The sequence below is a fragment of the Triticum dicoccoides genome, chromosome 2A (assembly GCF_002162155.2).
Source record: "Triticum dicoccoides isolate Atlit2015 ecotype Zavitan chromosome 2A, WEW_v2.0, whole genome shotgun sequence".
Lineage (NCBI taxonomy): Eukaryota > Viridiplantae > Streptophyta > Magnoliopsida > Poales > Poaceae > Triticum > Triticum dicoccoides.
Window position 1 is genome coordinate 639355454 of NC_041382.1, and position 15541 is coordinate 639370994.

At 48.2% G+C, this 15541-nt stretch overlaps 1 protein-coding gene across 1 annotated transcript in view; it reads left to right on the forward strand.

The window, feature by feature from the left end:
- Positions 1-7293, forward strand: part of LOC119358035 (formin-like protein 3) — a 12091-nt gene extending 4798 nt beyond the window's left edge. Inside the window, exons 7-21 of the mRNA XM_037624759.1 lie at positions 3-282; positions 963-1086; positions 1651-1722; positions 2682-2780; positions 2902-2943; positions 3018-3098; positions 3191-3241; positions 3320-3401; positions 3481-3575; positions 4864-4935; positions 5029-5145; positions 5764-5832; positions 5909-5975; positions 6413-6715; positions 6984-7293. Of these exons, the coding sequence (XP_037480656.1) occupies positions 3-282; positions 963-1086; positions 1651-1722; positions 2682-2780; positions 2902-2943; positions 3018-3098; positions 3191-3241; positions 3320-3401; positions 3481-3575; positions 4864-4935; positions 5029-5145; positions 5764-5832; positions 5909-5975; positions 6413-6540 (1379 nt within the window). The 3' untranslated portion in view covers positions 6541-6715; positions 6984-7293. The remainder of the gene's footprint in view (positions 1-2; positions 283-962; positions 1087-1650; positions 1723-2681; positions 2781-2901; positions 2944-3017; positions 3099-3190; positions 3242-3319; positions 3402-3480; positions 3576-4863; positions 4936-5028; positions 5146-5763; positions 5833-5908; positions 5976-6412; positions 6716-6983) is intronic.
- Positions 7294-15541: the final 8248 nt, after the last annotated feature.

Sequence of the window (15541 nt, forward strand, 5' to 3'; positions counted from 1 at the left end):
AGCTCCTGCACCCCCACCCCCACCACCTCAAGCTCCAAAACCACCTGGAACTGTACCCCCTCCACCACCAAGCTCAAAAATCTCAAATGCACCAGCACCACCTCCAGTATTGGGAAGGGGAAGAGCAGCAACCGGATCAGCAAAAGGTCGTGGCATGGGATTGGCGCTTCAAAGTAACCCCCCAAAGAAAGCTTCATTAAAGCCTCTGCACTGGGTGAAAGTTACACGAGCAATGCAAGGAAGTCTCTGGGCGGATGCCCAAAATCAAGGGAATCAGGCTAGGTAACTGTTATGCTGCCAATATTTTTGCATTTAATTCAGCCGTTGATGATTTTACATCATTGAAACCACTAGGCATAAAATTCAACATCCGTTGTTTATGAACTACTCCCTCCATTCACAAATAGATGTTTTGGATATTTCATCTATATCTATATCTATACCAATATAAAAAGACCCAAAGGGGCAGATCCAACAGATCCCGTCCGTCAAATCAGGTCAATCCAACGACTCAGGCTGCTCCAATGGTGAGCGCTCAACATGTTTAGTGTGCAGTTAATATCATACCAAATATTAATGCCAATGCTAATCACATAATTAATACGCAAATAATATCCTACCTAATATTTATGTGTAATTAATATATTACCTAATATCAACGTGCATTGCACGCACACATTTACTAGTATGTGTCTACATCTGATTCAGAAAAAAGTTAGAACATCTTATATTTGTGAACGGAGGGAGTATCTATCATGCTACAGTCGCAAAAACAATCCAAATAAATAGGAAGCTGGTAGCTTCCCCCCTTTTTGGGAAGAGGTTGAGTAGTAGGCCCACATGAGGCTGGTAGCTTCCCTAAAGAAAATACATGGGTCTGGCATTCTATGTCCTTGTTTAACATGTGGGAAATCTCTGTATTGAGACTGTATTTATTCATGCTGTCGAGCACTATTTTGCAGGGCTCCTGATATTGATATGTCCGAATTAGAGACCTTGTTCTCCACTGCTGTTGCAACCAATGCAAGTGAAAAAGGAGGAACGAAGCGTGGCTCAGCTATTAGCAAGCCAGAAATTGTTCACCTGGTATGGAAACTTACACTCTTAATGCACTTATTTTCTTTAGGGAACTTGAATTTTCTTGAACTTTCATTCTTGTGCTTCTACCTTAAGCACATTAATCCTTTCATACTTGTTACCTTAAACTTGTTATTTGATTTTTTTCGTGGTATGTTGAATTATCAAGCCCTGAATCTCAGGTTTTTCAAACCATTCTTGATTAAAACTGTTTCATGGTAATACGATATGCATGACTACTGCTCTTTCTTAAGTGAATCTATATTTTATTTCCTTGCAAGTGCTCAACTGATTGACACCAACTTATTTTGATGTATTTTCCATTTAAAGTATGAAATTATGGTTTTCATATGTATGCTACTTCCTTCTGCAATAGGTGTCCTTTTGGAGGAACTTTTGAATAGTTTTCTCTCTCGCATTCTTGTTCCATTTATCATTCCACACCAAACTTCTGTTTTCTTGACATCTTAAGTTATTTGCAATCAACAGCATTATGTTCTAGCATGAGGAGTTAGAGAAATTTTGTTGATTCCATTAGGCCATGGACTAATTGTTCTGCTAGTTTCATTACAGGTTGATATGAGAAGAGCAAATAATTGTGAGATCATGCTTACCAAAATCAAAATGCCTCTTCCTGATATGATTGTGAGTATCCTTTGTGGGTTATTACTTACCCTCTCTACTCTTTGACCAAAAAAAGATGCACATGATTTCTCCCGTGGAATAGTGACATCTCAGAGAATTTTGTGCTGTGTTGATGATGTAATTATTTATACTCCCCCCGTTCCATAATGTAGAGTGCATATGGATTTTTTCGGAAGCCAAAATTTACAAACTTTGACGGTTTGACCAAGTTTGTAGAGAAAATTATGTACATTTAGAATATGCAATGCATATTATTATATTCATCATGAGATATATTGTCATCTTGTATATGTTTGGTATTATAGATATAGATAATTTTCTCTATAAACTTGGTCAAAGTTTTTTAAGTTTGACTTTTGAAAAAAAATCTATATGCACTACATTGTTGAGCTGTGGGAGTACTATCCTGAATATCTGAAGCTTGTATTCATATTACTTTTCCTTTTCCTGTTTCTATTCTTTTACAACTTTTGATGGAGCTAATACCTTTGTTGACAACCTTCATCTGCATTTTTTTTGGTATTTGCTTAAGTGTAAACTTGTATGCTATCATACATTAATAGATTCGGCGATGTACATGAATCTTGCTAACATCTTCCATACACTATGCATGAAAGTTTCTGCCATCACAAAATTATTACTATAAGTCCTAGGTTTTCTTGTTTAATTTACACTCATACAGTGGTCTAACATTAGGCTGCGTAAGCCTACATGGCACTGGGAAACTTAAATGCCTTTCAGACTCTCTTTTGGTAATGTAAAACCACTGTATATGGTTATCATACATGCAAGTTACTGCTGAGTTGTGTTGCTTTCTCGATCCACGTTTTTTATCTTCTAATTAATTTATCACACTGACATTATTAATCTGCTCAAATGGTGCTGTTAACAAATGTCTATTAGCCTGATACTTTTTAGTGTTCCTATGTAATTTTCTCTGAAATGGTTGTATCTTGCAGAGCGCGATCTTGGCTTTGGATACGTCTGTTCTTGATAATGACCAAGTGGAGAATCTCATTAAGTTTTGCCCTACAAACGAAGAAATCGAGATGTTGAAGGTGCTTCTGCTTACTACTATCTTTTGTTTTTTGCATTTCATGATCTGTAACATATTCCTTATCATTTAGTATCTGATGCTGTTTTGTCTTAATTCACTATCCTTTTCCTCTATGAGCTCAGAACTATAACGGCAACAAAGAAATGCTTGGAAAATGTGAACAGGTTGGTTTAATATTTTGGTTGCATATAGTGTGCCACTTTGAATATATTTATTGAAGCTTTCAACTTTGCCGTAGTTTTTCCTGGAGCTAATGAAAGTTCCTCGCGTCGAGTCCAAACTAAGAGTTTTTGCTTTCAGAATTGCATTCTCAACACAGGTCCGTTGTCTTCGTCCATCAGTTAATTTACTTGGATTATCTCACTTTCTCCATAACTTGCAGTTGTAATGTGATGTCTTGCTCTTTGTCAGGCTGATGAGTTAAGAACTAACTTAACCACCATAAATGATGCAACAAAAGAGGTACAATGTTGTATCATCTCTTTCTTGAGTAAAATTTTAACTTACACGTAGACTGGCTTAATGTTTTATTTTGTGCAGGTGAAAGAGTCTCTGAAGTTACGGCAGATAATGCAGACCATTCTCACATTAGGGAATGCATTGAATCAAGGAACAGCTCGAGGTACCAAATCAGTGTAGAAAATTTGCATGGAATGCCTTTTGTTTAATAGCATCGTCTGATACGGTGTTGTGCTGAACAGGTTCTGCTGTTGGCTTCAGATTAGATAGTCTTCTTAAACTATCGGATACTCGAGCTAGGAACAATAAGATGACACTAATGCACTATTTATGCAAGGTATGCACTCGGCATAAAGTGTTATGCTATGCACACTGGTTTGCATGCTAAGATTCCTCTCAGTCCATCTTCAGCACTGGCCATACCACACAATAATACAATGCTGGTTAGGGTTTAATATCTTACTGCAGAAAACTATGCCACTTCTTATGGACTTACGATACATGTTTTTTTCTATACTCCTATGCAATCTTGTTGTGCTAGTAGCTTAGTAACAGTAATTTACCTGAGCCTTTAAAGTTGGGAATCATGCATCTTGTCATAGTTTGAATATTTTATATAGGAATAAAGTCCACTTTCCAACCTAAACTCAAGCAGAGGTTCATTTTTCAACCCTGAACTCTAAAACCGTTTGAATATCAGCCTCAACTATTGAAATACATGATGTTTTCACGGCAATTGCAGTCATGACTCTGTGGGAGATGTCTGTTTGTTGCATATTAGCTCAGTCTGCTCAAGATTTTCTTTCACGGATCAGCTCTTGGTGTATCAATTACTAATACAGATCAAACAAACAATAATAGGGTGCTCCGAACACCCATTATTAGCCTGTCACCAGGTTGTTGTGTTTCACCCTGATGGCTGGATTCAGTGTCGGTAAATTTACTGGTCGATTGTAAGTTCTAGGAGCATGAACAATCTGATCTTAATTGGGATCGTATCTGATTGGATTAGTTTTTCTCAAGAGCGGTCTCATCTGATGCTTGGTCTGAGCGTAGAACTGGAACTGGCCAGCTGCAGGCACCTCAATACCTATCCTGGATCTTAATCTTGAGCTGCCTTTTGATGATATAACCTATATAAATCACAATCCCTTGGGAAGTGAGGGGTCATTGGTGTAAATGTTATCGATGGCTTCCACAGGAGTTGCTAGTTGGATTGTAAACTTCTGCCAGTTCTCTGCATAGTCATGGTTTTCATGTAAACTCCAAACGGCAGGCTGTTACTGGTCACTGTCCAGGAATCAGCCTCGTTCCGGTATCCCAAATTATGGTGCTGTGCACGTGGGCAATTGTTTATCTAGTATTCTGCAGCTTAATGGAAGATTAGCTATTTTGACTCAGTTTCTAATTGCATGTACCTATGCATATTTTTAATAGTCTGGCAGTTGCTCCTGGGTTCAACGCGGCCTCTCTGCATTGTACTATGCAGGGGTATGGCTTGCCTTGTATAAAATCCTTTCCCAGGCCCCACCTGGTGTGGGAGCTTCTAGCACTGGGTCTGTCCTTTTGCCAGTTGCTTTTGCAAGCTTGTGCAGTTTACCTTATCTTTCTCTATTACATGCTAGCTTCTTGCTGAAAAGTTGCCTGAGCTTCTTGATTTTGACAAAGACTTGATTCATCTGGAAGCAGCTTCGAAGGTACTGTAGTTATCTGTTAATAGCAATTTTGGATGACCATCGAGCTACTCATCAAATATGTTGCTCCACAATTGCATTTGTTAATCACCCCAGATCCAATTGAAGTTGCTTGCTGAAGAAATGCAAGCAATAAACAAAGGTCTTGAGAAGGTCGAGCAGGAATTAGCTGCTTCAGTGAACGATGGAGCAATATCTGTTGGCTTCCGCAAGGTAAGAAATAATTCCCTTTTGTCTATTTTTCAGAGTTGTTGGATGTTGAGCATATTTGTTCTGTTTACATTTAGCCCACTGGTTTAAGGAGCTTATATTTTACTTGCTCAGGACAAGAAATGACACAACTTAAACCATGTTATTATTATAAGATTATTGAATTAGCTATCCCCAGACATTCAATGTGTACTTGTTTCAGTGTTTCTCTGAACTTTATGTATAGTAGGACCACAGAGTGCATATTTTTCTGCATCATCCATTCACTAACCGCTTCTATAATGGAATAAATATGCACCACCTCTCAAGTTGAAAAGAAGTGCTGCAAGGCTCCATGTCTTGAACAAATTGCTCAGAACATAAAGTCAAAGAATGTGCTGGCTTACAAAATGTTCTGCTAGCTACTGAACAGAAGTGATACGCAATTCAGGGAATCATCGACATTCACTTTTATGCATCAAGCTCAGCAATAACACCGCGCACAGTCCGAACTCTGGACTCGGTAGGAGTTGTGACCTTCGGGGACTCCTAAACTCTAAAGCAAGCAGATCTGATGAGATTAGTTGTGCTATATCAGTAATGATTCTTTTACGAGTGAACTGAGATCAGTTGCTTTTGCAGGCATTGAAATCCTTTCTCGACTCGGCAGAAGCTGTAGTTAGGTCCCTCATTTCCTTGTATTCAGAAGTGGTGAGCCCCTGCCATAAAAGTTATTCTTGTAAACGCCTTATGTTTGTGTAAGACCTTGATGACATTTGTTTTGCAGGGAAGGAATGCTGATTCCCTAGCTCAGTATTTTGGTGAAGATCCAGCTCGCTGCCCTTTTGAGCAAGGTTTTGTGTGGCCTTTATAATATTTTACAGCTTTATTAGGCATTGTTCTCTTAATTATGTCCACATATGTAGCTCATCATACGCCGAAGGTGGTCAGTGAAGTTACATCTTTGAGTAATATATTTATCAATTTCACTATGACAATTCGCTGATCGCACTAGCAGAAGGAAAAATAACTTCAAAGTATTGCCCCTAATCCCTTGAGGAAGTTCCTCTCATAGGTCCAAACATTTTGTTGTCCAGACAGTGCATTTCTTCGAATCGAATTGCTGTTTCTAGGGAATGGTCTATCAAGTGGCATTCTCTGTTCTTTTAGTTCCATTATGAATTGAGTCAACATGCTTCTGTTTTTGTATTGATATGAACTTAGTTGTTTTAGCACAACAGTATTTACTTTTTGATCTTTCCTTGATGCTTTCTTGCTTTTCTGTTCTCAGTTACGTCGATTTTGGTTATTTTCGTGAATATGTTCAAGAAATCACGTGATGAAAATGCTCGAACTGTGGAAGCTGAGAAGAAGAAAATGGAAAAGGAAAAGGCAAGTATGTCTACTATAAAAGGATAGGAGTGAGGACATTTCTAAGCCAATCTTCCATCTTTGTGACCCCGCTGAGGAGCTGCCGCAGAATGTTATACATACACCGGAGCCCGCTTCTGCTTTTTGATGCTCAATGTAGTATACGCAGAGGTGTAATGTCAGAAGGCTTAGGCTCGTTGGCTGCGCGTCATCCAATAACATGGTAATATCTTAACTACATTCCCTGTTGGAACTAAAATTATATTGCATCTTCACCAGTAACCAAGTATTAATGTTTTATATGCTGTTTTAGTGATTGCAATCTGCATGAATTTCCTGTTTCAGTTTAAATTATCTGAATTGCAGGCTTATTTACTGTTTGTATGTGCATTGTACAGATTGCCCTAGAAATATGTTTTTCATTTTTGCTGCTTTTAGTGGCTGCCCTGGGATTTATTTTTCATGCTTATTTTCTTAAAACAAATACGCAGGTTGCTCGTGGTTTGCAAGCTTTTGTGCTTCTCACTAGCGGTGGGTTCGTGGCAAACATTCCTGAAACAAAATGCAGGGAGGCTTCAGGCCGCTGTAGTGTTGTACATATAGCAGTTGCTGATACATAGCTTTCTTACATGTACATAAAGTTAGCTCAAGTGGAAGCAAAGCAAAATATCATGATTGTTGTAAAATTTCTTGTATCATCAACAAACAAGTAGACTGGTGCCATTTTTGCAGTGCGCGCGAGCCAGTTAACGAAGCTCCTACAAGGCTTATCGTGCCTTTATGCAATTATTATTGTTGTTACATGCAGTGGGCGCCTGAAGGATGTGTCTGGTGCTAAGGAGGGCCTTTTTTTTAGGGAATGCCATCATGGCTTACTTTATTAATCAAATAAGCACAGTTACGTCGTTCATGAGATATTCAGTAAGAAAATAAGGGTGATCATCTACCCAATTACAAGATAAATGATTTTCATAACTATGTTCTGCTATCTCATGTGCAACACCATTGGCCTCTCGGAGACAGTGAGAGTACTGGACTGTTCTTATTTCCGTCACCAGATCAATACAATCCGCATAAACTGCAGCTTCTTTATTCCACCATGTTTGTCCTCCTATGCAAGCTTCAATCACCTCCAAACAATCAGATTCAGCAACGAACTTGGTGATATCCCAAAGATGCCACCAGTTCAAGGCCTTTTTTCATTGCCAGTGCTTCCATCATCGTGGCTGATAACGGGCGTGGAACATAAAAACATGCACCTGCAAGGAAATTGCCTATCTTGTCACGGATAACCGCGTCCGTCGCCCCTTCTCCCTCTTCAAAATGAAACGAGTCATCTACATTTAATTTAACTTGACATGAATCTGGTTTCATCCATTTAACTACTTCTCTTGTGTTATTACTCTGAGCTGTTTTGGTGAACTTTGTGCATGGGGACAGAATAGATAACTTCCAATTCGTTGCTGGGGGTGTCCTCTCCTTGTGTGTGTCTGTCCATTTGATCCACCAGATGTACCATGTTGCGATCGCCACAACCTCCGCAATCCCTACCTGAGATAGATGAGGGTAACGACTCAGTTGATGAATCCAACAACTCCTCCAAGACAGTCGAGTCTGACCTGTCTACAATACATGCATCTGATACCGCTTGTTCTAGTTTTAGTGTGTACCACATCATTTTTGCTGGTGCGCATTCAAATAGCAAGTGTTTCAGGTCTTCCGGATGATCATGACAAATTCGACACTGGTCGTCCGTCTCAGTATGACGATTCGTCAGAGTTGATTTAACGGGAATGGTTCCATGTAACACTTTTCACACAAAAGTTTTGACCTTACCGGAAACTGAAAGTGCCTAGACCTTCTTCCAGATTGGGTTCGACCCTCTAGATGATGACGCCATAGTTTGGTATGAATTCCCGAACTGGTGTCTCCATTCCACGTGATACGCCGATTTCATCGAGAACATCCCGTTTCGGTTATAATGCCATGCAACAAAATTATCAAAGCTATTCAGACTAAAATGAAACTTCAGGATTCTGGTTGCATCCACATGTGAGAAAACAGACCGCACAAGGTCTTCATCCCATTGTCCTAAATAAGGGTCAATCAGCTCAGCCACTTTGGTAATCACGGTATTTGTCAGCGTTCTGGGAACAGGGGTCCCCAAACTTGCCTGTCTGTGGCCCGCGGTGTGGCTAAGCCAGCAGGCCGTATGACCCATCTTCATCAACAAGGCATCCAAGACCCTCGCGAGGGGCCAAGCCTCGTGAGGCGGATGACACAAGACCTCCTCTGGAGTGGCCTGGTCGAGCAGGCTCACGAGGGGCGGAGATAACAAGGCAAGGCAAACCTCACGAGGCTCTCGTGACGTGAGCCATGACGATCGACACCAGGCGGGCGCCAGCACGTGCAACGTCCTTGTTTCCTCTTTGGTGCTAAGGAGGCCAGCGCAGGCGAGGAGTATCGAGGCATCATGCAAATGTTGCCATATCAGTGCAACAAGACCAAGACCAGAAGGACGTCAAGACGGAGGTCATTGTGGAGCCCAAGACGGCGTCACCACCAGAGCCTTTCGCAGACGGAGACCACCTTTGTCAGGATAGCTTGTACTAGCTGTCCTCCTTCAAATTTGCCTGCCGTTGTTGGCTCCCTTCCCGCTCAATATTTGGGAAGAGGACCAGAGCCTCTATAAATAGGACTAGCCACCATCATAGGCAGGGACGGATCAGCAAGATCATCCCCACACACACAAGTTAGCCAAGCACGAGAACACCTCACCCTCAGGAAGCTGTTCTTCCCATTGTATTGTTCATCATCAGCCCAAGAGGCAATCCACAACCACCACACTGGAGTAGGGTATTACACCACAATGGTGGCCCGAACCAGTATAAATTTTATGTCTTTCTGTGTTGTGAATTCGTCGAGTTCGTCCGCGAGATCTCAGCGAGCTAGGGCGTAGATCGGTGGGAGGAAAAGACTTTGCGCGTGCCCCAGTGTTCGAACCTTAAGGGTTTGCCGGAACCCCACATCTAACATTTGGCGCACCAGGTAGGGGTGCGCCGTAGCTTCCCCTCCGTTGATCTGCGCTCCGTCGCCACCGCGCTTCGCCCACATGGTAGGCGCCCTGTCGCCGACTCCGACGGTCAGTGTTGATGACGGGGCCAGGGGCTCTGAGCCCTGGCCCCCGCCCTGCGGCGGGTGCAGTGGCCGCCCAAATTCAGGTCGGAGATGCCGCCGCGCTACGATGGCGTGGTGGACCCGTCAGCTTTCCTGCTGACGTACGAGGAGGCCGTCCTCGAAGCCGGGGGTGACGACAAGGTCATGGCCAACTGGCTTGGCCCTCGCCGGCGAGCCGCGCGCCTGGCTGCTCAACCTTCCCAGATCCACGATGGCATCTTGGGAGGAGCTCCGCGACCTCTTCACTGCTCTCTACGCGGTGCCGACGCACCATGCAGTCGCGGCCCTGCTGGGCGGCTCTCAAGCACCACCGTCAGACCGCCACGCCAAGTCGTTCCTCCGTCATATCGGGGCCACCTCCAGGCGCCCGGGGGCTCCGCCGAGTTGGGCTGCGCCAGAGGCCGACCTCACCTTCGGCTCAGAAGACCACTCCGACTCCACTGTCGGCTCCGGAATGCTCCCGATGCTCTGCACGCCCACCATCTGCAACGTGGCTGTCACCAAGACCCTCATCGACGGCGGTGCTGGCCTGAACTTGCTCTCCGTAGAAGCCTTCAACCTTCTCCACATGCCACTCGAGCGGCTCGGCCTCAGCAAGCCCTTCTCAGGAGTGGATGGTGGAGCTGCCCACTCCCCGGGGCGGATCCGCCTCCCTGTCACCTTCGGCACATGCGACAACTATCGCACTGAGCTGGTGGACTTTGACATCGCTCGCGTCGGTCTCCCGTACAACGCCATCCTCGGGTACCCGGCTCTCGCTCAGTTCATGGTGGCGACTCACCCGATTTACAACCTCATGAAGATGCCAGGGAGCAAGGGCGTCCTCACCATCAAGGGAGACACTAAGGAGGCCGTGACGACGCTCATGCTCGCCTTCAAGACCGCGGCAGCAGCACAACCCATCGACGCCGGTGCCCCCGCGGCCAGGGAGGCCGCGCCCACCAAGAAGAAGCAACTGTTCATCCAAGACAAGGCGGAAACCAAGCAGGTACCGGTCAGCGAGGACGGGTCTTCAGGAGCCACCTTCACCATAGGAGCCGGCCTTGACCCGGAACAAGAAGAAGCCCTGGTGAGGTTCTTGCGCGCGAACAAGAAAATATTCACGTGGGAGCCCAATCAGCTAGTAGGGGTCCCGAGGGAGGTGATCCAGCATCATCTAAGGGTGTGCCCCAACATCCGCCCCGTGAAGCAGCGAGCAAGATGGCAGTCCACTGAGAAGCAGGCCTTCATCGTACAAGAGACACGCAAGCTGGAAGCGGCAGGTGCCATCCGGGAGGTCCAATACCCCGAATGTCTAGCGAACCCTGTCGTAGTGCCGAAAAAAGGCGGGAAGGAACGGATGTGCATCGACTTCACCAATCTTAACAAAGCCTGCCCCCAAGATCCGTTCCCACTCCCGCGCATCGACCAGATTGTCGACTCCACCGTCGAGTGTGACCTGCTGTGCTTCCTAGATGCGTTCTCAGGGTATCATCAAGTCAAGATGGCGGTGGAAGATGTGAAGAAGACGGCCTTCCTAACACCATGTGGGGTGTACTGCTACACCTGCATGCCCTTCGGGTTGCGCAACGCGGGCGTGACCTTTCAACGGTTGATGCACATTGCTCTGGGGCGGCAGCTCGGGAGAAACGCAGAGGCCTACGTCGATGACATAGTGGTCAAGTCTCGCGAGGCAAGGACATTGATTCAAGACTTGGAGGAGACCTTCGAGAGCCTACGCCAAGTGAACTTGAGGCTCAACCCGGAGAAGTGCGTGTTCGGCGTCCCCTCCGGCAAGCTGTTGGGATTCCTCGTATCCCACAGAGGGATCGAGGCTAACCCAGAGAAGATCAAGGCCATCGAGGACATGAGCCCACCACAGACCCTCAAAGAGATGCAGAAGCTAGCAGGGCGGGTGACCGCCTTTAGGGCGTTTCATCTTCAAATTAGGAGAGCGCGCCTTACCTTTCTTCAAGCTCATGAAGAAGAAGGGCCCCTTCGAGTGGAACCCGGAGGCCGAACGGGCCTTCCAAGACCTCAAGAAATACCTTACTAGCCCCCCGGTGATGGTGGCACCACGGCCCATCGAGCCTCTGGTACTCTACCTTGATGCCACCCCGTACTCCGCCAGCGCGGCGTTGGTGGCGGTTCGGGAGGAGTGCCAAACCAAGGGCGCACCATGCCAAGCCAGGGCTGAAGTGGCGCGGGGCCAGGAAGGCACAACAAAGGCATCAGCGATGGAAGGTTAAGCTCAGCAGGGCGGCATTGCAGACGCCCCCGAGGACAATCAGGTCTCAGGGATCCTCCCACCTCAGGATATGCCCCGATCTTCGCAGGACCGAGCCTCGACAGTGTGCCGCCCCTCATCGAACACCCGGTGTACTTTGTTAGCACCGTACTACGGGATGCAAGGGCACGCTACCCCATGCCCTAGAAACTCCTGCTCGCACTCCTGGTGGCCTCACGCAAACTGTGACACTACTTTCAGGGCCACCCCATCAAGGTCGTCTCAGCCTACCCATTGGAGAGGGTGCTTAGGAGCCCTAACTCGGTTGGAAGGGTCGCTGAGTGGAACATCGAGTTGCAAGCATTCCAGTTGGAGTTCAGCACTACCAGGGTCATCAAGGGGGCCGCACTCGCTGACTTTGTGGCAGAATGGACAGATGCCCGACACTTGAGGAAGGAGAAGCCCGGTCCACCTCCTCAGGAAGTGATGCTCCGGACGGCTGGGTCATGTACTTCGATGGCGCCTTCGCGCACCAGGGCGCGGGGGCTGGAGCAATGCTCGTCTCGCCCATCCAGGACAAGCTCTAGTATGCCGTGCAACTCTGCTTTCAGCACGGCGAGAAGGTCTCCAACAATATCGCAGAATACGAAGGCCTCATAGCTGGCCTGAAGGCTGCGGCGACTCTAGGGGTGAAGCGCCTCACCGTCAGAGGCGACTCACAACTCCTCGTCAACTTCTCCAACAAGGTGTACAAGCCGAAGGACGAGCATATGGAGGCCTACCTCATGGAGGTGCGCAAGATGGAGAAACAGTTCTCGGGCCTAGAGCTGCAGCACGTACCCCGAGGCACCAACAAGGAGGCCGACGACATCGCCAGGAGAGCATCCAAGCGGCAACCACATGAGCCAGGCATCTTTGAGGAGCGGCTCTTCAAGCCATCAGCTGCGCCACCTCTTTCAAGCACGACTCAACCTCGGGAGGAGCTCCCCCAGCCTCAGGCCACAGGAGCCCCAGCTTGTGGCCCGACCTTAGGAGCTCGGCTGCTCTTGGCGCTCGAGCCCCAGGAGGAATGCTGGACCAAGGAATTCAAGGAGTACTTAACGCACGGGACGTTGCCGGAGAAGGAAGAGGAGGCTGAGCGCGTGGGCCGGCAAGCCACGGCATACTGTATCCAAGACGGCGAGTTATACAGGAAACGACTGAACGATGTCACGCTGTGCTGCATATCCAACGATCAAGGAAGGGAGTTGCTGATTGACATACACGGCAGGGACTGCGGGCACCACTCATCATCACGGACCCTCGTCGGCAAGGTGTTCCGCAGTGGATTCTACTGGCCTACATCACTCAACGACGCAGCCGAGCTGGTGAAATCCTGCGAAGCTTGCCAGTTCCACGCCAAGCAAATCCATCAGCCATCTTAGGGTCTTCAAACCATCCCACTCACATGGCCATTTGCGGTTTGGGGGCTGGATATCCTAGGCCCGTTCCCTCGGGCGCCAGGGGGCTACCGCTACCTCTACGTCGCCATCGACAAGTTCACCAAGTGGGCGGAAGTGGAAGCCGTCCGTACCATCCCAGCCGACTCTGCTGTCAAGTTGATCAAGGGCCTCGTAATCCGCTTCGGGGGTCCCCAACCGCATCATCGCAGATAACGGTTCACAGTTTACTACCTCTTCAAAACCTACTGTGCTAACCTTGGAACACAAATCTGCTACGCTTTGGTGGCCCACCCCAGGAGTAATGGACAGGCCGAACATGCTAACGCGGAGGTCCTGAGGGGCCTCAAAACCAGGACCTTCAAGAAGAAGCTGGAGGCCTGCGGCAGGGGCTGGCACGACGAGCTCCAGTCCGTACTGTGGTCCATCCAAACCACCGCCACCAAGCCAACGGGAGAGACTCCATTCTTCCTCGTCTACGGAGCTGAAGCGGTCCTTCCTCACGAGGTCAAGCATCGCTCCGCATGGGTCCTGGCGTTCGACGAAATACAGAAGGACGCCACGCGGGGGATGGACCTCGTGCTGGGGAAGGAACGTCACCGCGAAGCTGCGCTACGGGCGGCGAAGTACCAGCAAGCATTGCGGCGATACCACTGCCGCAACATCTGCTCTAGGACACTCGAGACGGGCGACCTAGTCCTGAGGCGGGTCCTCTCCAGGGAAGGGCTGCATAAGCTTTCACCAATGTGGGAGGGCCCGTTCAAGGTCGTCCACATCTCCAGGCCTGGCGCCGTGCGCCTGGAAACATAAGACGGGGTACCAATCCAAAACGCCTGGAACATCCAGCACCTCCGGAAGTTCTACCCGTGAAGCAAGGCCCGGAGCCTGTGAAGAAGGCCCAGTGCATGTGAAGAATCGCCGCCCGTGACACTCTCACGTAATAATGAGTTGGGGCTGTACATGCCCCGGAGTCTCAGGAGCGCCGTCCTCAGGTCCTGGGGCTCCCGCCCACGCCTAGTGGCAGCACTTAGCTTTGTGCTGATGAGAAGACTTGAAGACTAGATTAGGTGCCGGACGCGTCTTTTCATTTGCTTTCCATAGTTGGCTTGCTTTTCCTTAATCGAAGTTTGCTTTTGGCATTCCTTGCTGATCTGACCCCCTCACCTCTCACTGGATTTTTCCGGCTTGGGTTCGCTCGCGTTCTCTCTCTCTCGCATGCCTCGCGAGGGGGCTAGGCAGGTGCCCCCGCGAGCATTTTCTTTCCCCTTCTCTGCCTTCTCGTGAGCCACCCTCGTTCGAGCCCAAAAGCTGGTGTGATTCTCCTAGTCCGTGCCCCTCGGGTACCACAACACAAAGCGCCAGGTCAGGGCCAGGGTGATCGACAAATCTTTTAGCGCACTTCCTAACGAGTTTTTGCAGTTCCCGAGCGAATGCAGGCCGCCAAGGCAAGATGTACACGAGGAAATGAGCGCCTCGTAAGGAAGAGGGCGTCCCGAATATACCAGGTTAAGTTATCTTCGCACGAAATAACGACACAACACGGGAACAACACGCATAGTGCAACAACCGAGGAACTATAGTTCGATACACGCCCCCCTGGGCCCATACTGGTTTCATTCTTGATGCGGGAAAAAGAGTAAAACAAAAGTGGCGTTGCAGCAATCCGCGGAGGCAGACCCCTAGCGGCACCCCGAGCCTAGCCGGATCATTCTTTGCGCTTCACGGAGGCGTGACGACGAGATGACCCACTGCCACCTTCAAAGCGGGCGTGGCGGCTGGTCGTAGCCACTGCTGCTGGAACTGTCACCAGAGGAAGAGCCGCCGTAGCTGGACAAGACATGGCCGCCCCCGAGGGCAGGCTCGCCCTCATCCTCGTCGCGGCCGTCCCCGAGACCGAGCACCTCCTCACCATCGTTCTCCTCGGGGCAGCACCCGGCGCGGCGACCATCTTCCCCAAACACCCTCACGTAGAGGGTCGATCCACCATCGTACTTAAAAGTGGAGGGCGCACCGCCTGCCCAAGCCACACGCGCGGGCGAACGTCTGCCAGCCGCGTGCCAGAGCTATGTTGCCCGCGACGGAAGTCGCGACTGCAACCCAAGAAGCCTTGCTACAGCAACCACCCGCCTGCAGCCAGAGTCTGCCTGGACCGGAGGCCGGCAGCTCGTCGGCGAAGAAGCGCGGAAGTGGGAGCCAGTTGCCGGTCGGGTTCTCCGACCAGATGACA